This window comes from Scardinius erythrophthalmus (assembly GCF_964197995.2).
Source record: "Scardinius erythrophthalmus genome assembly, chromosome: 1".
NCBI lineage: Eukaryota > Metazoa > Chordata > Actinopteri > Cypriniformes > Leuciscidae > Scardinius > Scardinius erythrophthalmus.
The window spans coordinates 6356636-6380542 of NC_138221.1; the positions used below are offsets into that span (position 1 = coordinate 6356636).

General features: G+C 40.1%; 1 protein-coding gene across 5 annotated transcripts in view; it reads right to left on the bottom strand.

The window, feature by feature from the left end:
- Positions 1-228: 228 nt before the first annotated feature.
- LOC308691440 (uncharacterized protein) overlaps positions 229-23907 on the bottom strand; it is a 33577-nt gene continuing 9898 nt past the window's right edge. For 2 of the 5 annotated variants that reach the window (XM_081366623.1, XM_081366620.1), the window contains exons 3-4: positions 19376-21395; positions 1862-2546 (exon numbers count right to left, since the gene is read on the bottom strand). In XM_081366623.1, the coding sequence (XP_081222749.1) occupies positions 19405-21395 (1991 nt within the window). In that variant the 3' untranslated portion in view covers positions 1862-2546; positions 19376-19404. Of the gene's footprint in view, positions 1309-1861; positions 2547-19375; positions 21396-23907 lie in introns of those variants that run through there. The other 3 variants (XM_081366622.1, XM_081366621.1, XM_081366624.1) reach the window with 3 other exon arrangements.

Here is a 23907-nt window from a genome sequence, read left to right on the forward strand (position 1 = left end):
TATAAACGTCTATCTCCCTCCCCTTAAGAAATAAATAAAAAAATTTGTTTGTACTTCACAGTAGTGTGTGTGTGTGTGTGTGTAGTTTCAAAAAATTGCGCGAATGTTATCACAGTTCGTGTGTGTGTGTGTGTGTGTGTGTGTTACACATCCATAATGCCAAAAGGGACGCGATTAAAACTTTGTAAGTAAATAAATGTATCAAATAACCATTCCGAGACGTTTAGTCCATTCTCATTCGTGTTTATTCTGTGCCGGAGTCTCTTCATCATCTAGGTCCAGCAGGGCGGGGATATGCAGCTCATTTACATTTAAAGTGGTACACACAAAACAGCTCTTTTTAAAACAGGCCCCAAAAATGACATTTTCAAATGGTTATAATAAATTAACTGTGGCGTATTTTGTGCTGAAACTTCACAAATGCATTCTGGGGACACCCAAGACCAATATTACATCTTCTAAAAAGGGGCATAATAGGTGCCCTTTAACACCAAATTTTGGTCTTTATTGCAACAATAATTAGATTAATATGGAATATTATACTGCTGTAGGGTAGTTATTTACCTGAGTGTCATGTACTGCCATACTGTTTGTATTACTGAAGTCATATTGTGAGAAATAACAGTATTGTCTTTCAGTAGAGCAGTTTTACAGGCTTCTATCATGTATCCTGACTCAAATAATGTGTTTCACACTCAGAATAAAGTGAGATGATCTGCTGATGATCCTGAATGGCTTGTTGAATGAGTGTTGATCGTCTGAGGCTCATCAATATTAACAGATCTGCTGAAAACACTCTTTATTTCATGACAATAGTTCCTGTTTTCACCTCATTTATTATGCTGATGTCTTCAGATCTCCTGTAAATTGACACTTAAAGCTCATTTCATTGGTGTCAGCAGACTGAGGGGATTTGTTGGCTACTATATGTACCTTTATTTCTGTTTTTATGATTTTAAGTGTTTTCTTAACATTTATTTATATTAGGACAAATTTACATTAAGTTATTAATCTTTTCTATATTTCTGCATGTTGCAGAATATTTGTATTGATTAATTAATTGTAATCACATCATCAGTGAAGCTCCTCCCACTGCAATCACATCATCAGTGAAGCCCCTCCCACTGCAGTCACATCATCAGTGAAGCTCCTCCCACTGCAGCACATCATCAGTGAAGCTCCTCCCACTGCAGGACATCATCAGTGAAGCTCCGCCCACTGTAATTCTCCAATAAATGCTGTAAATTCCCATCAGCTACAAGTGAAGACGAGCATCAGAGCATCAGGAAGAGCTGAAATCTGCAAAGACTGAGTTTATTAAAGAGGACAGAGAGAACATGAGTGATCCAGAACCCTGCAGAATGAAACACACTGAAGATCCTGAAGAACAAAGAGGTTGGTGTTTATTCTTCATTCATTCATGATGCTGAAGAACATTCATGTTAGAAACATTCAAGCACTTCATCACATTTAGATTTAAACAGTTCAACTATGAAATGGTTACAGGTTTTCAACAAATCGTCAGTGGAGGAAGGTTGGAGAAATTTTCATATTGATTGTCAACATCAGGTCAAGTTTGCTCCCTTATTTTATATCTGGTTCACCTTTTTTTGCAACCATGTTACCAAAATGGTCGCATTTTTCAATATAGTGGCCATTTTTCAATATAGTTTACAACATTGTGTTTTTTTGTTTTGTTTTTGTTACTCTGAGACACTGCCATAAATCAGAAAAAGAGAAAATACTTTCAATTAATGTTTTGATGATTGTTTATTTGTTTATATAATTAAACCTGTTTTTATCAAAATCCCATAACTTTTGTTACCGACAAACGATGAAAGAAATAAAAACATACTCATGTGAATAAAATAAGTAAAGAGTTTATTCAATCATTATATGCAGCAAATACAAACATTAAGTAAGAGTGAATGAGACAGATCTCTCTCTCTCTCTTTACTGACTTATAAGAGCCGAAGCATCTCAAGAGAAGAAGAGAAGAAAAGTGTCCAGTTTCAAAGATACATGAAAGTATATCTTGCGTTTGCATGGAAGAGTAGAAGAGGAAGAGAAACTAGGTGTTCTGATAAAAAAAATGATTTTCTCTCTTAAATGAGTCTCTCTTAAAAGTGTTAAGGCCTTCTTCTTCAACTCCTGAACTTTGCCTTGAAATGTTTTTTTCCAGTGTGAATTTTCTGGTGGTCTTTCAGTTCATCTTCTGTAGTAAAGGCCTTCTGCACTGAAACACACACTGCCGTGTCTTTTCTGCTGTAATATTAAGGATGAATCTTCTCCTTTGTGTGAATCTTCAGGTGTTTCTTCAGGACTGAAGCCCAATGAAACAGTTTACCGCACTGATCACAGTTAAATGCTCTTTCTTCAGAATGAGAAGATGTGATTTCAGAGAGAAATCCTGAGCCGCTTCTTCCCAGTGTGAACTCTCATGTGAATCTTCAGACTTGATTTACATGTGAAGCGTTTTTTACACTGAGAGCAGGAGACAGATTTATTGCCTTCTGTTTTTCCTTTCTTCTTCACGTCCATCAGGTCTAAAAGAAACATTAAATCATGTGAGATTTCAAATGAGAGACAAACATGAAATTAAAAGTGAAGCTCAAAGTCAAGATCACTGAGTATAATAGTCATTTTAATCCCATCAAATCTGGTCAACAACTGCTGAGCACGATTATGATCTATTTTAATGTCATCAAGATGATTTGTGTTATAAATCACTAGTTTGGTCATGAAACTCTAAATGACACAGGCTTGACATATGATCTGTGAGAAATCACAGTTTCCTACACGACACAAGCTGATTGGCCTCTAAGCCATGCAAAAATGTGAGAATTTGTTGACAGACGGCCCTTTCACAATAAACGTCAAACAAATGTGTGTTGGACTGAAGGAAAAGCTAATTCACGCCTGTTCAACAGAGGGCGATACATGCACTGAACTTTAAGCCGTCGTAAAAATGTCTGCCAAAGCAATAAATGTAAATGTCTTGTAAATGTAAAAAAAAAACCCTTTCAATGGACCATTTTACACAAATGGCTAATCATGGATTACTCGTGTAGTTCAGTGTTCAGTGTTCAAAATGCTAATGTTTAATTTAAAGTAACTTTAATCTTTAATGCTGGTTTCACTAGTGCCACCAAAATGCTCTTAAATGTGTATGTGCAGCAGCTCAAAGTTTATATCTTATTGGTCAGCACATTTCTTTAAAGACCAAAGAAAATAGCAGAAATATTCCCTGAAGAAAATTCACTGTTTTTATTCAAAATGTGTTTAGCGTGAAAATGCTTTCAGATTTCCCAGTTCACCTGCATTTTAGGGGTGTCCTAGGTCAAATTCATATCAAATGTCAAAATAATGAATCAAATATTTAATTAAAGTTTAATTAGGGTCCTATTATGCACTTTTATTAACCCTCTGGAGTCTCTTGCGATCTTCGCAGTGAACGCACCGGAGAAATGCACATTTATTAGGCTACATAGTTTTTTTGTTTTGGATGGTTTTGTTTAGAACCAGCTTTCTGTAAATATATTTCGATTTTTTTTTAGACATGTAAGGCGAGTAGGCTACGGGTTCATGATGATCTCCAGTTCAGACCTTATGTTGTGATTGCCTATATTTACTTTAAATCCAGGAAATTTGTTAATGAAAAAATAATTAAAATTAAGATACAATTGATACAAAACGAAATTCGTTTTAAATAAAGGATTTGTACTTTCTGTTTTGAGGTCTCTGTGAATGTTTGAAAGTCTTTTAGTGCTTAGAGCTTGCGTCCATAATGGAGAACTGCCATGTAATATTGTTTTTTTCCTCATAAATGCGAACACGAAAAATAAAAGACAAAAGACTTTTAAGTAAAACTTACTCCGAAATTGTGTCCTCGGCGGAATTCGCTCTTCAAAATGCTGCCGTTCGTCGTCTGTTATAATCTTCCTCTGAGGAAACAACCCGGTATCGTGCATTCTTGCTCGCTGTCCAGAATCATCTGAAGGGCGTCTTCACCAGAGAAACGAGCCATACTCAAAACGCGATGAACTATCAGTAAGTCTCATGAAGAAACTGTGTTTTTATGGCATTGATCGGGGGGCGTATGCGATGCATACTAGATCAGCTAACTATTTAACATGTGAATCGCGCCGGGGGCGGGGCGGCAGCAGCTGATTATAAAGATAATGAGGCAGAAGGAAAAACGGTACCTCTCCTTGCTTTCAGACAGATTACATGAGTTGAAAACATTTGTTTTTTATATAAATTACTTCATTTACAAGAAGAGATTTCAAGCTTCATAAAGACATATCTCACGTGTCTGTGTGAGAAGTATTCGCTGAGTTATGATTCATTTTCGGACGCGTTTCAGAATGGACTACACGGAGAGAGAGAAGGCAGAACTCGCTTCGTGTTTATTTTTCTTTATTTGGCGAAAAGCACAACACTTTGTTTTTATTGTGAGTGTACACAAAAATAATACACACTTAACAGGATCGATTGATGTACAACAAGCATATAAGATAAAAATTAATATTAGAATTTAGATTTTTTTTTGCACTGATAAGGAAAAAAACGAGCCTATCGCGCCGGCGCGATAGCCGACCTCAGGGGGTTAAGTCTTGCTTATGTTTTAGGGGTGTACTAGAATATGCTTTCATGCTTGATTGTTCAAAAAACACATTTTTCACATATTTTACATTATTACAGCTCCGCTGGTTGAATGCTTCAACGAGTATTTCCATCCAAAATACGAAATGTGCTGGGATTGGTTAGCTGGCCCAGTGAGTTATGATTGGCAGCGCTTGGTGCGTGTTCGTGAAATGTCCCAGCCCTAACCATAATCACAAGCTCTAGTATTTAGTAAATATTATGGGTGGCATCAATTTCAAACCAATACTAGCCTGAATCAGACTTAATGTTATTGAACAAGATGTGTATTTATATAGCCATATTTTCTAATACATGTTAGATACAATGTACACTCACCTAAAGGATTACTAGGAAAACCTGTTCAATTTCTCATTAATGCAATTATCTAATCAACCAATCACATGGCAGTTGCTTCAATGCATTTAGGGGTGTGGTCCTGGTCAAGACAATCTCCTGAACTCCAAACTGAATGTCAGTATGGTAAAGAAATGTATTTAAAGGGATACTTGAGGATTTAGCATTAAGCTTTGTATTAGTAGAAAACCTGTAGTATATTCGAATTACCATGCTACCATGCATATCCCCCTGAGACGAGAGATTTATGTATTTTTTGTCTGGAAAAAATCCTCAGATGACGCAAAAATCAGAGGATTTTTTGGCCTGAGGTTAAAGACTACAGCCAGTAGGAGGAGTTGTTCCACATGTTCTCAACCCGCCCATAGAGGTTGGTATCTCACTAACAGAATGTACACAGTTTCTGCCGTCTTTCTTTGGAAGCTAAGCTAGCAGGCTCTTGTTCTGTGGAGAAAGCTGAGTAGTAGGAGAAAGCTGAGTACTAGGGGTTACCATCCTCTTTTTCCCGGATATGTCCGGCCGTCGAGATCGTCCAAAATGTCCAGGATTCGGCTTTTGCTTTCTATGGTCGCCATTCATTGTTTACATGCACACCTTTTGTTTCAATCTAACTGAATTTCATTCCAATTGGTGAATCTGAATGTAGTGTTTACATGAACGCTAAACAAGTGATCGGTTGAAGTACGTTTTAACACTGCTAAGAAAATACCCGCTCCTCCGTGAGAGATACGAGCCTGATGCGTCTCAGTAATGATGGCGCCGTTATCCCGCGGCCCTAGCCTCGCCCTGCTCGCCACAGTAAACAATGAATGGCGACTGTAGAACGCAAAAGCCGAATCCCGGACATTTTGGGCGATCTCAAAATCCAGGGAAGATTCGTCACGGAGACTCACTAGTAGCCTAGCCTTGTTTTAAACAGCGCTCTCTTACCGGTAGGCGCGGCTTGGGAGTGGCCTCCTAGGGCAGCGAAGCAAGTGCATTCTGGGGGTTGTTGTCTTTCATCCACATAAGCCAAAAATACATTTTCTGGCTTTTCTCAGTCTAGAAAGCTCCAAATTCAAAAATAATTTCACATTTCTTCTACATAAATGACCCATTGTAAATACACATTCATCTTTCCAGGGGTGAAGTATCCCTTTAAGCAATTTTGAGCGTGGCATGGTTGTTGGTGCCAGACGGGCCGGTCTGAGTATTTCACAATCTGCTCAGTTACTGGGATTTTCACGCACAACCATTTCTAGGGTTTACAAAGAATGGTGTGAAAAGGGAAAAACATCCAGTATGCGGCAGTCCTGTGGGCGAACATGCCTTGTCGATGCTAGAGGTCAGAGGAGAATGGGCCGACTGATTCAAGCTGATAGAAGAGCAACTTTGACTGAAATAACGACTCGTTACAACCGAGGTATGCAGCAAAGCATTTGTGAAGCCACAACACGCACAACCTTGAGGCGAATGGGCTACAACAGCAGAAGACCCCACCGGGTACCACTCATCTCCACTACAAATAGGAAAAAGAGGCTACAATTTGCACAAGCTCACCAAAATTGGACAGTTGAAGACTGGAAAAAAGTTGCCTGGTCTTGTTGTAACTTTTGTTGTTGAATAATTATTACACTTTTTTCTGAATAGACCTACGTGTTGGCTAAGTGTAAATAATGAGAAAACACTATTACTTTATGTTTTGTGTTTATTTTGAATGATGTGCACCCCAACCTAGTGTACTTTGGGTGCATACTAAGTATGCTGATGACGCTGTTTTATTAAGCCTTGTCGAGTACTCAGTTGTTGTGTTTTTCTCTTAAGTAAACTAACTGAAAAATTTGCCTCAGTTTTTTTTGTGGAACTTTCACTATAGTTTTTGGTGCCGAAACCCGGGATACGTACACAAGATAGTCGCGAATTAAGAATCTCGGAGTTAGGATTTGGAAGTGAAAGTAAATTGAATGAAGATGGCAGAACAGTTAGAACGGATGAAAAATAAGAGGAAAACTATCCGCAGCTCGGCGACAAAGATGCTGACTCATTTGCAAGAGGAGATCGGTAAAGAAGAACCAGACTGTGATAAGCTGCGTGAGTTGCTTTCAGTTTTATCCACGAAAGAGGAAAGTTTAGTGGATCTTGACAGAGGCATTGAAAACGAAACTCCAACGGGCGATCTGGAGAGAGAGGTAGAGAGCGGCTGGATTATCAAGACCGCATTACTATGTGGAAATCCCGTGCAATAAGACTGATTGAAAGGGAGCGCGAACAAGAGAGAGAACAGGTAAGAGATGCAAATGCGAACCACGAAAAAAGATTGCCAGAGAAACAGTCTGTCAAGCTACCTAAATTGTTATTAGCAAGTTTACTGGGGAAATAAGCAAATGGCAAGAGTTTTGGAGTCAATATAAGCCGCAATTCATTCTAACGAAGCGCTGTGTAAGAAAGAGAAATTTGCCTATTTGAAAACATACTTGGATGAGGCAGCGGCTAACGCGGTATCAGGGCTTACTCTGACGGACAGTAATTATGATGCAGCCGTTGAATTGTTACAGAACAGATTCGGAAGGAAGGATATTGTTATCAGTGCTCACATGTCTAAACTTCTTAATTTGACTCCAGTAAAGAGATCGTCAGACATAAACGCGTTGAGAAGTCTGTATGACGAATGTGAAATTCAAATTCGAAGTTTGGAATCTTTAGGTGTTCCATGTGACACGTATGGCAGTCTTTTGTGCCCTGTGTTATTGCAGTTGATGCCAGAGGACATTGCATTAGCCTATACTCGCCAGTTAGACTCTGATGGTGAATGGAAAGTGCCTGAGCTTATTCAATTTTTACAAAAGGAAGTGCAAAGTCGAGAAAGAGCACTGCAACTTACTAGCCCAGAAAGCTCAAAAAGGGACAAACCGTTCAGTAACAGATTTGTCACTAAATCTGAGATGACTCAAGAACCAAGGTTGAAAAAATGGACGATGTCTTCTGCAGCCGCCCTGCGCACTGCTAGTTATGCTCCCAAATCTTGTGTATATTGTGAGAAGCTAAATCATAAGCCTGAAAATTGCTCTGAATATTCAGTGTCTGATCGAAAAGACAAGCTGAAAAAATTGGGAAGATGCTTTGCTTGTTTAGGTCCAAAACACATTGCAAAGTTTTGCAGAGCTAAGGAAATTACCTGTGCTAAGTGTGGACGTAAGCATCATCAGTCAATCTGTGAGCAAAAAGACGAGCAGCCTAATGATAGCAGTGACAGTGTGGAAGATTGTAACACTAGCTCTGAAGCTGTAGTGTCATCAGTGTCAAGCACTGTGAAACCAAAGGCTGAAGGACAAACAACTGTGCTGCTTCAAACAGTAAAGGCATGGATAGAGGGTCCAACAGGCAGGAAATTAATACGCTGTTTATTGGACGGAGGCAGCCAAAGAAGCTTTGTGCAAGAGAGTCTAGTGAAAACACTAGAATTACCAGACACTGAATCTTCACACTTTCGGAGCTGAGGGTCCTGTAACTACAGAACGCAACATTGTTAAATTAACACTTGAAAGTGTATGGAATGATAATCAAAGAATAGAAATAACAGCTATAGAGACTCCTCAAGTTTGTACTGCGGTTATGAGAGTTCCTGGAGAACATGTGCAAAAGAAGCTTGAAGCTAAGTGTCTGCAACTTGCAGATTTTTTCTCTGAGGAGACTAATGATTCTGAGCTTTCAGTATTAATAGGAGCAGACTACTACTGGCAAGTAGTAACAGGTAGAGTTGAGAGATTAACCGAATCTCTTATGGCTCTGGAAAGTATGTTTGGATGGACTGTTCAAGGACCGATTCCCATGTTGAGCGTAACCGACACAACCTGCATGCACATATGTTTAGGAGAAGACACACAGATCTCAAAACAGTTGCGTGCTTTTTGGGAAGTAGAGTCTTTGGGCATACTGAACAAGATGACTGAAAGTCCAGAAGAAATGGAAGCTGTACGACATTTTAACCAGACAGTTGCTTTTAAGGAGGGACGTTATCAGGTTGAATTGCCCTGGAAACCAAATAAACCAGAACTACAAACCAACTTCAAAGTGGCAAAGAAGAGGTTTGAGAAGCTGCAGAGAAACCTAAAGGCTGACGTAACCTTTTACACGAATTACAGAGATGTAATAGAAGACTATGTACAGCAAGGCATTTGTGAAGATGTTCCGGACAATGACTCACGAGCAGAGAAAACAGATGCTGTTGAATACTATATGCCACACCACGCTGTAATTAGAGAAGACAAAACAACAACTAAACTAAGGGTAGTGTTTGATGCATCTTCACATGAGGAGGGCTGTCCATCACTAAACGACTGTTTGTTTGCGGGACCAAACTTGAATCCTGACCTGCTGGACGTGCTTATCAAGTTCCGATTGCACAAAATTGCATTTACGGCTGATATCACTAAGGCATTTTTACAGATCGCTCTGGCAGAAAAAGATAAGGATGCTGTCAGATTTCTGTGGCTACATTGTCCGCTGACTGATGATAAGAAAATTGAGTTGCGCATTATGCGAATGTGTAGAGTGGTTTTCGGAGTTTCCCCAAGTCCTTTCTTGTTAGCTGCAACTATTAGGCATCACATTCAACAAAAAGAGTCAGAACAGCCTAAGGCAGTAGAAGCCTTAAGAGAATCGCTCTATGTGGATGATTTCATTGTGAGTGCTCGTGAGGTGGATGAAGCATACACTATCTCCACAGCTGCCAGAGACATCTTACTAGATGCAGGCATGAAATTGTGTAAATGGGTGACAAATTCACCAGAACTGAGAGCAAGATGGACGGAAAATGCGATGGAACAAAACCTAGTATCAGATAGCAGTGGAAATGTGCTAAAAGTACTAGGTTTAGTATGGAGACCAGAAAGTGATGATTTTGTTTGAATTCAAGAAATTTAGTGTTTTGGAGGGAAAAGGAAACACAAAAAGAAATGTGTTGCAAACATCATCCCGTATCTTTGACCCCATAGGGTTCTTGACTCCCTTCACTGTTAGAGTGAAATGTCTTCTTCAGGAAATGTGGGAAAGGGGACTTAGTTGGGATGAACAGTTGCCTCCAGATTTGACGAGAGTGTGGAATCAGTGGTGTAGTGAAGTGCCACAGCTTAGCTTGATCGCCATACCAAGATGGTACAAAATTCAGATTCAACCTAACGTTCAAGCACACACATTGCACGTGTTTTGTGACGCAAGTGAAAAGGCGTACAGTGCAGTTGCGTATCTTCATGGAGAAAATGAAAGAGGAGAAACTGTAACCAGTTTTGTAGCATCAAAGACAAGAGTTGCTCCTTTGAAGAAGCTTACATTACCACGTCTAGAGTTAATGGGAGCTCTAATCGGAGCTAGAATAGGACATAATCTGCTTCGTCCCTTGAAGATGGAGAAAAATCAAATTCACATGTGGACAGATTCAGTAATTGTCTTATGCTGGATACAGAGTTCTGCACAGAAATGGAAACCATTTGTAGCTAATAGAGTGGCTGAGATACAGAATCTCACAAACCCTGAATCGTGGTCCCATTGTAATGGGAAAGACAACCCAGCTGATTTAGCCACTCGAGGAAAGAGTGCAGACGATCTCATACAGAGTAAACACTGGTGGTATGGCCCGGCATCTTTAGTTCCAGCTCACTCGGAAGAGCCTGAGGAAAATTGTGTAGCTGAAATGAACACTGAACTGAGGTCTAAGTTTCAGGTAACCGTGCAGTTTGGTGGTATTACACCAATAGAACCTCTGTTGAATTTGGAGAAATATAGCAGATTGAAGACAGTGCTACGAATAACTGCATGGATAAGGAGGTTTATAACCAATGCTCGATCCAGATGTAAAATCCAAGGCGAACTCACAGCAGAAGAAATACTTGCAGCTGAAATGTATTGGGTGAAGATAACTCAGGAACAGTTTCAGTGAGGAAATAAATTTGCTCAAATTAGGTCAAATGGTTGACAAAGACTCCAAAATCAAGGATCTTAAGCCGTTCTTAGATGAAAATGGACTTATTAGTGTAGGCGGACGATTACAACAGTCCGAGTTCAGTTTCTGAGAACGGCACCCATGGGTGCTACCCACGAAGCAAAGATACTCAGAATTACTAGTTCAGAGAGATCATGAAAGAGTGATGCATTCCGGTGTAAGAGATACACTTATTCAAGTGAGAGAAAAATATTGGATTTTGCGAGGCAGACAGCTTGTAAAGCAAATTGTAGGACACTGTCATGTTTGTAAGAGATTGACAGCAAAACCAGCTCAGCAAACTACGGCACCTCTGCCAAGGGACAGAGTTACTGAAGCACCACCCTTTGAAGTCACTGGAGTTGATTTTGCTGGCCCATTGTATGTCAAATCAAACGGTGCATCAAAAAAGGCATACATTGCACTCTTTACATGTGCTGTTACTCGGGCAGTACACTTAGAGTTAGTGTCAGACCAGACCACAGAGAAATTTCTTCTTGCTCTGAAAAGATTTATAGCAAGAAGAGATCTGTGCAAAATAATATACTCGGACAACGCAAAAACATTCAAAAGGGCAGACCAGGATTTGAAAGAACTGTGGGAATCCTTCAAAACCTCTGAGCTTACGGATTTTTTTTCTTCGAGGTTTATTACTTGAAAATTTATTGTGGAGCGTGCTGCTTGGTGGGGAGGCTTCTGGGAGAGACTTGTTAGATCTGTAAAGAATTGTCTGAAAAAAGTCCTTGGAAAAGCCTCACTAAACTTTGAAGAGATGACTACTATTTTGACAGAGGTGGAAGCAGTTCTAAATTCTAGACCACTTTCATACGTGCACAATGACGCGGATGAGCCCCAACCTCTAACACCTTCGCATTTTTTGGTAGGGGAAAGACTAACCTCTCTGCCACCAAAGACTATGGTCTCGGAGTCTAGTTCCTCAAATTTGAACAAGGAACATGCAGTTCGCCGATGGAAGTACCGTCAGAGACTCCTAACTACATTTTGGAATCGCTGGCGAAAAGACTATTTAATGGATTTAAAGTCAGCTCATACGAGTGATTCAATAAAGGCTACTATGCTGAAGGAAGGCGATGTTGTTCTAATTGGAGAGGACAAAGTACCCCGACAAACTTGGAAAATGGGAAGAATTGAGAAACTGAATTCAGGACGAGATGGCCTGGTACGCTCATGCTGTGTCCGTACTTCATCAGGCAGTGTGTTAAGAAGACCTGTGCAACTTCTATACTCTTTGGAATTAGTTTGATCAAACATCCTTGAAAATAATATAGATAAACGTGGTTTATCGGGTGGGAGGATGTTGTAACTTTTGTTGTTGAATAATTATTTTATTTTTTTCTGAATAGACCTACGTGTTGGCTAAGTGTAAATAATGAGTGTAGCGACAATGACTGACATAAGGTCACATGCTGTTCAAATTAGTATATCCTGTCTCCAAACACATCTTCTCTGTCCTTACTGGTTAATAATCACCCCACAACCAAATTGCCCCATGGGAGAGAATAAAGCTAAACTAAACACAAAGACCAATTCGCCAGCGCCGGTCTGACTGACTTCCCCCCATTTCAGCGTGGAACCCTGGTGATTTTATAGCTGCGTGACAAGCTTCAAAGACATTCTTTGAAATGTTACACACACACACACACACACACACACAAAACACACTCGTGGACTTTGAAACAGACATTCCCACACAGAACAAGTCACTAAAAGTTGATATGTATTCCTATGTTTCTTTAAAGTGTCGTCGTTTGCCATAACGGAAACACTGACAATTTTATTGTATGTTTAATCAAGCTTTATTTGTGTGTAATGATGCATATGAACGTAACGTTATGTGTGTCCAAAATCTACCTGTAATTCTTGGTATCTGTCTGACCGTCCTGTTTTAATTCAATCAGTCCCACCTAAGTTATATAAGTAACATCTTTAGTTCAGTATGTATAATCTTAAGAGGAAATATGAATTATTTCGTTCAGGAGACATATGGTGAAAGTAGGCGTTTTCTTCTTCACACAAAGAGAATTTCCCCGCCTCAGAAAAGACAATCTGATTCGCTGTCGTTCCAAGAGAAGGCGTAAACAGATGTTTGCTTGAAAGGAAGAAACCCACTCATCACACTTTCTTCCTCCCTCTTTCCGGATCAGAGAACAGACGTGCAAAGTATAGGTTATTTATCTGATAAAAGCTGTTTTCCCGGTGTCTCGTAAATCTAGGTTTCTGACAATTACTAGCTTTTCCCCTTCTCTTTCTTTCTTTCATTTCATTTTATTCTTATCACGTATGTTATTATTGTTTAAATGTTTGTTGTGTTTATTGTTTGCATTTTTACGTACGTTTCTATTCGTAGCTCATATAATCTAGTTACACTTATTAAAATCCATTTATACTTTTCACTGTCTTTGTGTTTGAAAACCCACCATTCTGAAGTCAATGAAACAAAAGATCCAGCTACAAGCTCGATATTAGACTACATTCAGTAGTTTTAATTTAATAAACTCATGAAGTTTACTGTTCGTGGCCAGAACCTAAACTTTATTGGAGTTTGTAAATACTGTGATGATCTTACAGTTATTCGCTGGACGAATAACTGATGATTAGACCAGTCATAGAACGAGGTAATCTCGATAATTGATAAAATAAATGTACATGCGACTTATGAATTATGACCATGAGTTATGATTGTTAATATTTCCAAAATTCCCTATATCCTTGAGCTAATTCAAATTAACCCAGAGTCGTATACGTTACATGAGAAAACACTATTACTTTATGTTTTGTGTTTATTTTGAATGATGTGCACCCCAACCTAGTGTACTTTGGGTGCATACTAAGTATGCTGATGACGCTGTTTTATTAAGCCTTGTCGAGTACTCAGTTGTTGTGTTTTTCTCTGAAGTAAACTAACTGAAAAATTTGCCTCAGTTTTTTTTGTGGAACTTTCACTATAGGTCTGATGAGTCTCGATTTCTGTTGAGACATTCAGATGGTAGAGTCAGAATTTGGCGTAAACAGAATGAGAACATGGATCCATCATGCCTTGCTACCACAGTGCAGGCTGGTGGTGTAATGGTGTGGGGGATGTTTTCTTGGCACACTTTAGGCCCCTTCGTGCCAATTGGGCCTCGTTTAAATGCCACGGCATACCTGAGCATTGTTTCTGACCATGTCTATCCCTTTATGACCACCATGTACCCATCCTCTGATGGCTACTTCCAGCAGGATAATGCACCATGTCACAAAGCTCGAATCATTTCAAATTGGTTTCTTGAACATGACAATGAGTTCACTGTACTAAAATGGCCCCCACAGTCACCAGATCTCAACCCAATAGAGCATCTTTGGGATGTGGTGGAACGGGAGCTTCGTGCCCTGGATGTGCATCCCACAAATCTCCATCAACTGCAAGATGCTATCCTATCAATATGGGCTAGTGCTGGGCGGTTTGACCAAAAATCAACATCACGGTTTTTTTCTAAATTATACCGGTTTCACGGTTTTTACCGTTTTTTTTTTTTTTTTTTTTCTTTTTCAAGCATGATGGGTGTTAACCACATTTTCTACTGAGTGAGAGAGGAAATACTGCAGTAGATTTACTTATAATGCCCTATTTTATTGTCATGAGTGAATATTATAGAAAAAATCCACACTAATATTAATAATACAGGTTTGCAAGGCTGTTTACAAAGAGGTGCCAGCAGGACGCGCTTTAGGAGCGGCAGAAACAGTGGTTTCCCCGGTAACGGCTGTACACAAAGCAGCAACGCTCATAAACACTGCTTTATCAGGAAAGATAAAGAAAGATTCAATCGTAATAACAAAGAAACTTTTCTAAAGACCGTCAGTTCACTTCAGATACGTTAATACAGTATAAAAACACGCGCGCCGCGAGAAAAAAGACACTCTCACCCCCACACGTCTCGTGCCCATTCTAGTCAATGCTTGTGTTTCAGATCGAAGCTTCCCAGAAGCGGCTCTCCGCGCCGCTTCGCTAAATATAGGCGCCTAGTCTATTTTGACGCACCGCGTGGAGGACGGAATAAAACCTTGTCGCAGCTGTAATGCGCCGCAGACGTGTGTTGTAAATGAGGGGTGAGACTGTGTCGCGCTGCGCCGCGTTCCGATTAAAGCGACATACACCGGTATTGCGGTATATTAAAAATTCATATCGTAACAAAAATAAACACCGGTATTCGGTATGAACCGGTAAACCGCCCAGCACTAATATGGGCCAACATTTCTTAAGAATGCTTTCAGCACCTTGTTGAATCCATGCCACGTATAATTAAGGCAATTCTGAAGGCGAAAGGGGGTCAAACACAGTATTAGTATGGTGTTCCTAATAATCCTTTGGCTGAGTGTATATATATTAGATTATAAACCAGTTAATCACATTTTTCGGAAAACTATGGTAATACAAACCGTAATCTATCACAACTATTCACTGAACAGAATGGAAGCTTATGTGAAAACTTAGTTTTTTTTTTAACAAACTACCATACCTCTGGCAGAATGAGCTTTTAGCCCCTTCGGAAGAGTCCCATGCTATTACAACTAAATATTATAGCTTCCACTACCCTGTGAAATAGGTTTACCCTTATGAGAATCAGCCCAAGAAACAACTGATTGATTACTCTTCCTTTGTATTTTCATTCAAAAATAGTGAGACAGTGAAGCCACTCATCCTCAGATGATGAAAAAGGTGGCGGATGGTAAGCCAGTATATCCACCGGTTTACAGGCGAGAGCAGACTTAATTTCGCTTCCTTTAGGCACAAACACTGGATTGGTGCTGAGAACTGCAAAGAGGAGTTACGAATCAACAAAGCATGAAGTTTCCCGCTTCACAGTTGAAAGAGACAATAAAGCAGCCTTTAGCGAAAGGAGTTTTATATCAATACTACCTATAGGCACAAAAGGGGCTGAGGACCACAGACAGATCCCGGAATCGAGTCAGTGGCTTATAAACCTTGCTCAGATGCCACGCACCTCTCATAAACCCGCAGACGAGCGGGTGTTTCTTGCCCCATATAGCATTCAGAAATCGCAGCAAAATGTGCCATTTGAAAAGAAAAGGATCTGCCCTTATCCAAAAGCTCCTGCAGGAAGAGCATGACACATTCACAAAGGAACAGAGAAAAGGACCAATGCGTCTGTGCACACAGTTGCTCAATCATTCATTCCCATTCATAAGTAGAGTGAGTTGAAGGACGATCAGAGGAAACAACAGTGCATTTAGCCACCCAGGTTCCCAAGTGAAGGCAGAGAGAAGAATAGGGCAATGAGCGGTTTTGTTCAAGGTGAAGAGATCTACGGCAGCTCGGCTGAACCTCTACCACAACTGGCCAACTACCTGAGGGTGGAGAGCCCATTCTCCATACAGAGGATTTCCTCTGATAGTAGATACATTCATTATTCCCAAACATGTGTTGCCCTTAATGACTGGAAATGAGTCATGCCCCACACAATCAGTTATGGTGCAAGACTGTGAAGCTGAGGGGAGCGTGTGCCCCCTGGTGATTTATGTATGCCACCGCCATTGTGTTGTCTGATCGGATCAAAATGTTGGTTCCTTAGGAACTGCACAGAATGTTTCAATGTCAGAAACACTGTTAACAGTTCTAGGAAGTTTGTGTGTGTTCTGAGGCGAGATGGGCCATTTGCCCTCGAACCCCAACCTGTGAGCAATGCATCAGTCATCACCAGCTTTCTTAAATAAACTGCCCTCTGCAGAATTTCTAACTCAAGAAAAGAACAACCTCTCCAGTGATGGAGAGCTCACATGCAGAGTGATGGTACCAGCCCTGTGCTGCTACCCAGTGCTGACACTCTCTTATTCGCGACAATTCCAGTGAAACGACAGAAACTGTCCAGGCCATCAGCTCCAGAAAACAAAGACTAAATGGGACTCTGTTCCCTTTCTGAAAAATGGACAGACAGCCTTGAATTGACCCAATGCACTACTCTGCCAGAAACACTTGATACAGGACAGTCTGAGACCCAGGTAGATCATCTCCTGTTTGGGCACCACACAGGCTGTCTTTTCATTTACCCTGAAGTCTAAGCTCTCCAGATGAGACATGCACACTTCTGCATCTATATCTGCCTTCTGCTGTGATGGAGCACAGAGGAGTCGCTCATCCAAACAAGCTGACTCTCTGAGACCCTATTCTCAGCGGTGTCAGAGCTAGTTCGACACATTTGCTGAACACTGTCAGGGCTAATGACAGCCCAAAAGGAACCGTCAAAAACTTGTAGGCTACATCCTAACAGGAAAACCTGAGGAAATTTCTGTGTGCAGGGTAGATGCTTATGTGAAAATATTTAACTTTCAGATCGACTGACATACTCCAGTCTTTGGGACGAATAAAATGACAAAGACTTAAGCGAACACATTATTATTTTGTACTTTCAGAGGTGCCTGTTGAGGTTCTGCAAATCCAGACCAGAACGGAGACCTCCCCCTCTCATGGGAATGACAAAGTACAAAAAGTAAAAGCTGTGATAGCTGACCTCCGGCAGCACAATCCAACTTGCTCTCTTGCTCAACAAAGAGGCGGTTTCTTCTAAAATTTGAGACGATTCCCCTTCTGCTCTTGACTTCAACACACCACTGGAAAGTGGAGGTTGTACAGCAAATTGCAGATTATAACCCCTGATTGTTAAGGATAAAACCCAGGGGTGTACTGTGCATATGCTCCCACTTGCAACTCTCACTCACTTAACTTTTATGTGCTCTCTGCCCTTCATTATAGCCTCAAGGGCAGAGGGGAAGAAATTGTCTGTGGGGCACTGGGGAAATTGGTGTCAACTTCACAACTGAACAAACTTTTTCATTGTGAAAAATTCCTGTGTCCAACCCCTTCTCATTTGTTTGGAGGGGGAGAAAACTGTTGCTCTTTTATCCTGAACATAAAGACAAATTAGGTTGCCTGCGGTTTCTTCCCTCCCTGAGGGTTTTCTGGCTGGCGTCTAGCTGCAGGCACTGGGAAGAAAGGTTTTCCCCTCGGCTGAAGTGACTTGGGTTGTGGCTCTGTCTGCTGAGACTTGGAATATTTGGGGCCCCTGAAGCCACACTGGGACCTGACTGGTTTTCCCCTTGGCTGAGGTGACTTAGGTTGTGGCTCAGTCTGCTGAGATTAGACCGTTTATTTTTTATTTTATTGTTTGCCATCTCATCCAGTAGCGAGCGCTGTAAACGTATTGTAGCGTAGGCCCATGACCAAATCAAGCGAATAATAGCCAAAAGCCACCGTTTTGAAAATGGAAGATAACACACAGAACGGCCAGCCTGAGCGGACAATTACAACCCCAACTCATCTAAAAAGTAGTGTCTGAAAAAATATTTTGGGTTCTTCACCGTAGATGGTAAAGTAGTATATTTTCAATATCAAAATTAATTCATACTGACTGACATGAACCAAGAGAAAACATTACCGTCTACAGCCGCGAGAGTACATGCTGCTCCTGTAGCCTATACCCCTGAAAAAATTAACTGAAAAACTATTAACTGAAACATTAACGTAAAGACAACTGAGAAAGCCTGAACACAAACAAAATGCCCCCAAAAAGAAAAGAAAAAAAATCTCCATGTTTTCGGTGCTGATGCGTTCAAGTAACATGTAAGGGTGGCGCTGCCAATAAAGCACCTAAAAGCTGTCACAAAGAACCGGCAAAAGCATTGACTATGAATATGCCAGGTATAGCAAGGAGACATTTTAATTGTTTTTTTGTGAAATACATTTCTAAATAAATGCTACTTACATGTTTTTTATCTCGTAGATATTCGAATATATTCAAATACATTGCTTGATATTTGATACCCGTTCGAATTAGATTTTTCTCAAAAGTGACAGCCCTAGAGTCATAACTACCTGTTATTGTGTCATGGCAGGTAAAACATATTTTCTTTTATCACAGGTGTGACAAAAAGTTAGTTTTAGGCCCTGCTTGCACCTACTTTCTAATAATAATGAAAAACTTTCCAAGCAGATATCAATGAAACAACAAAATGTCCTGATGCTCATCGTGGATGAAAGGAAACTACTTTGTTGTTTCAGCACTGTAGGAGCCTGTGAATTATTTTGTTTAAAATGTTATACGTGTATGAATTTATATGCATTTATTTAAGTTTCTGTTTTCCTCTAATGATGTAATGAGGTGGTCTGAACCTATGATGTCAGTGTGATTTAGACAGTAGTCAGATGAAGGTGTGGCCAATTGGGGAAAGGGACACAGTTTTGAGACTGTGGAGTTGCTTAGATCGGTCTCTGATTTAATTTACTTGTTTTCCAAATTTACGATTGTTTTCAAAATAAATAAAGTTTATGGGACACGCATCAACTGTATTTCATAGACGGAAAGATGGTCACCACACTGCACATAAACATGAACTACTTACCACAATTTCAGACCGCTGTGATGTGGCTTCTACACTGCATGGATCTTTATGTGTAGCTCTAGGTGACTTTTAAAAGAGAAACTCGTCCTGCAATGATCACACGTGTGCGGCTTCTCTCTGCTGTGGATCCTCTCATGTTTTTTCAGATCTGATGATCGACTGAATCTCTTGTCACAGTGTGAACACTTGTAAAGTCTTTCTCCAGTGTGGATCTTCATGTGTAGCTTCAGGTGACTTTTAAAAGAGAAACTCGTCCTGCAATGATCACATGTGTGCGGCTTCTCTCTGCAGTGGATCCTCTCATGTTTTTTCAGATCTGATGATCGACTGAATCTCTTGCCACAGTGTGAACACTTGTAAGGTTTTTCTCCAGTATGGATCTTCATGTGTAGCTTCAGGTGACTTTTAAAAGTGAAACTCTTTCCACACTGATTACACATGTGCGGCTTCTCTCCAGTGTGGTTCCTCTCATGTGTTTTCAGATCTGTTGATCGACTGAATCTCTTGTCACAGTGTGAACACTTGTAAGGTTTTTCTCCAGTGTGGATCCTCATGTGTAGCTTTAGTTGAGCTTTAATAGAGAACCTCTTTCCACACTGATCACATGTGTGCGGCTTCTCTCCAGTGTGGATCCACTCATGTTTTTTCAGATGTGCTAACTGACTGAATCTCTTGTCACAGTGTGAACACTTGTAAGGTTTTTCTCCAGTGTGGATCCTCTCATGTATTTTCAGATTTGTTGGCTGACTGAATATCTTGTCACAGTGTGAACACTTGTAAGGTTTCTCTCCAGTGTGGATCCTCATGTGTAGCTTTAGTTGAGCTTTAATAGAGAAACTCTTTCCACACTGATAACATGTGTGCGGCTTCTCTCCAGTGTGGATCCTCTCATGTTTTTTCAGAGATGATGAGTGTCTGAATCTCTTGTCACAGTGTGAACACTTGTAAGGTTTTTCTCCAGTATGTGTCTTTTTATGTGTTATCAGACTTGCTGGATGATTGAATCTCTTGTCACAGTGTGAACAGTTGTAAGGTTTTTCTCCAGTGTGGATCCTCATGTGTAGCTTTAGTTGAGCTTTAATAGAGAAACTCTTTCCACACTGATCACACATGTGCGGCTTTTCTCCAGTGTGGATCCTCTCATGTTTTTTCAGAGATGATGAGTGTCTGAATCTCTTGTCACAGTGTGAACACTTGTAAGGTTTTTCTCCAGTGTGGATCCTCTCATGTGTTTTCAGAGATGATGATCGACTGAATCTCTTGTCACAGTGTGAACACTTGTAAGGTTTTTCTCCAGTGTGGATCTTCATGTGTAGCTTCAGGTGACTTTTAATAGAGAAACTCACTCTGCAATGATCACATGTGAACGGCTTCTCTCCAGTATGAACTCTCATGTGATTCTCTAGATGTTGTTTGCTTGAGAATCTCTTTTCACAGCAATTACAAGTGAACAGGTTCTCTCTAGTGTGTATCCTCATGTGAAATTTAAGACTTTCTCTGTATGTAAACCTCTTCCCACACTGATCACATGTGAATGGCTTCTCTCCGGTGTGGATTCTCATGTGAATCTCAAGACTTTGTTTATTTACTAATCGCTTTCCACACTGAGTGCAGGTTGTAGATTTCTTGTCGCTTTTCTTTAAAGATGTCTTTTTAGTCTTTGAGTGTCTCAAGGGTTTTTCTCCAGGTTTAACATGTTCCTCCTTCACTTCACTCAGTTCTTCACTTTCCTCCTCCACTTCACTCAGTTCTTCACTCTTCTCCATCACTTCACTCAGTTCTTCACTCTCCTCCTTCACTTCACTCAGTTCTTCACTCTCCTCCTCCACTTCACTCAGTTCTTCACTCTCCTCCTTTACTTCACTCAGTTCTTCACTCTCCTTCTTCACTTCACTCAGTTCTTCATTCTCCTCCTTTACTTCACTCAGTTCTTCACTCTCCTCCTTCACTTCACTCAGTTCTTCTCTCTCCTCCTTCACTTCACTCAGTTCTTCACTCTCCTCCTTCACTTCCATTAGGTCTGAAAAAAAAAAAAAATAATAATAATAATAATTTTCGGTAAATAGTCCAGTCACTAAAATTGTTCATGCTTCACTTGTTTCTGGTTCTGTATCTCCATATCCTAAATCTGCTATTATTACTCCCATACTTAAGAAACCAGGGTGTGATCCATTTAATTTTGATAATTTTCATCCAATTTCAAATTTACCATTTATCTCTAAGGTAGTGGAATATCTTTCCAATAATAACTTGTATGAAGAATTTCAATCTGGCTTTCGTCCCCACCATAGCACTGAGACTGCTCTTGTCAGATTAACCAATGGTCTACTGTTGGCAGCTGACTCTGGACTTTTATCCATACTTGTCCTTCTAGACTTGAGACTTTGATACTGTCTCACATAAGATACTTCTTCACAGGTTAGCTTCTATTGGTATTACTGGCACTGCTCTGTCTTGGTTTAAGTCGTATCTATCTGGACGCAGTCAGCATATTCAATTAAAAGTTTTTCGATCAAGAACATCTATAGTCACCACTGGTGTTCCCCAAGGTTCAGTCTTGGGCCCGCTTCTTTTCATTATTTATATGCTCCCTCTTAGTTATATTTTGAAGAAATATGGTATTAATTTCCACTGTTATGCGGATGACACCCAACTTTACCTGTCTGCCAAACCCACTGGTTCTTTTCCACCACCATCTTTGTCTAGCTGTTCAGCTGAAATTAAAGATTGGCTTTCAGCTAACTTCTGGAAGGTAAATGGCAACAAGACTGAGGCTTTACTTGTTGGCACTAGATCTGTTTTGTCTAAATCTTTGTCTTTCTTTGTACATTGACAATACTGCAATCTGTCCTTCTTCACAGGTCAAACGTTTGGGTGTCATCATGGATAGCACATTATCCTTTGAAGCTCAAATTAAATCACACGGATTGCATACTTCCACTTGCGAAATATTAACCGTCTCCGTCTCTTTCTTTCAAATAATAATACTGCAGTTCTTATTCACGCACTAGTCACTTCACATATAGACTACTGTAATGCTCTTCTCACAGGTGTTCCCTCCAAATTGCTACACAAGCTTCAGTTGGTTCAGAATTCTGCAGCTCGTGTTCTTTCTAGAACACCTTCTACTGAGCACATTTCTCCAGTTCTTCAGCAATTGCACTGGCTTCCAGTAAAGTATAGAGTTGAATTCAAGAACTTGCTTCTTACTTATAAGACACTTCATAATCTTGCACCCCAATACCTTACACAACATCATGTTTACACTCCTTCACATGCTCTCAGATCTTCATCTTCAATTTTTCTTGTGTAGCGATTGCTTGTTGACTTTTAAAACGCATCTTAAGACATTTTTTATACAAGCTTTTTTATAACATGTTGTATTGAGATTTTAATGCAGGCTATCTGTATACGGCTTGTTTGTTGTGTGTATTGTCTTATGCAGTGACCTGTATATTGCTTGTGAGGTGACCTTGGGTGTTATGCCATATAAAGATGCCATTAAATAAAATGCATTATTATTATTAGGGGCCAAGCACTGAAGGTGCAGAGGCACCTATTGTATCTGTTCCCGTTCTTATTATTATTATTCTTCCTTCTTCTTCCGCTCTGGGAGTCTATGGCAGCCCATAGAACCGCTTGCGGGAAAGTTATGAAATTTGGCACACTGATAGAGGACAGTCCAAAAAGTCACCATACCAAATTTGGTGTCTTAAAACCAATCCCTCTAGTGCCACCACCTGTCCAAAGCGTCACTCATATTTACGCTAATAACTTTTGAACCACAAGGCCTATCAAAAAAAATGTGTTTAATTGACAACGATTCGATTGCACCCTATGACGTCATTTTCCGTCATGAATTTTTTTTCGCTATTTTGAATTTTCCAAAAAAACAACTTTTTCGAACTCCCCCTAGGCCGTTGCTCCGATTTTCACGAAAATTAAACCAGATCATCTACAGACCATGCCGACAAAAAGTTATGGAATTCAAGTTGTTTCGTCAAGCCGTTTACGATAAACCCACGAACAAATTTTACGTAGCGCTTGCGAAAACAGACGTAAGGCTGTATCTCCGCAACGCTTAATCGGATTCAGACCAAACTTGGTACATGTCATCACAAGCATGACCTGAGGCTACATGCTGCGTTTCGGCGTAGCCCCACCTACTGGTCCGGAGATATGAAAAATGCCTGTTTTTGCTTATAACTTCTGAACAGTTTGTCCAAAAATCATAAAATTAAATCATAAAATAATAAAATCATAAAATCTCATTAGATTCAGGGCAACATGCCGAGTCGACTGATATCCAATTTTACTATATCGGCCATTTTGAATTTTGTGCTAAAATGCTGTATTTTAAGAACGCATGAACGGATTGTTATGAAACTTGGTATGGGTCATCAGCACGATGCCCTGAAGGAGCGTGAGAAGTTTCGAAACAGCGCCACCTAGTGGTGATTTTTTTTCAAATGCTTTATAACTTTTTATGAGACTCATCTCCTTATACTCCTGAATCCATGCCGAGTCCAATG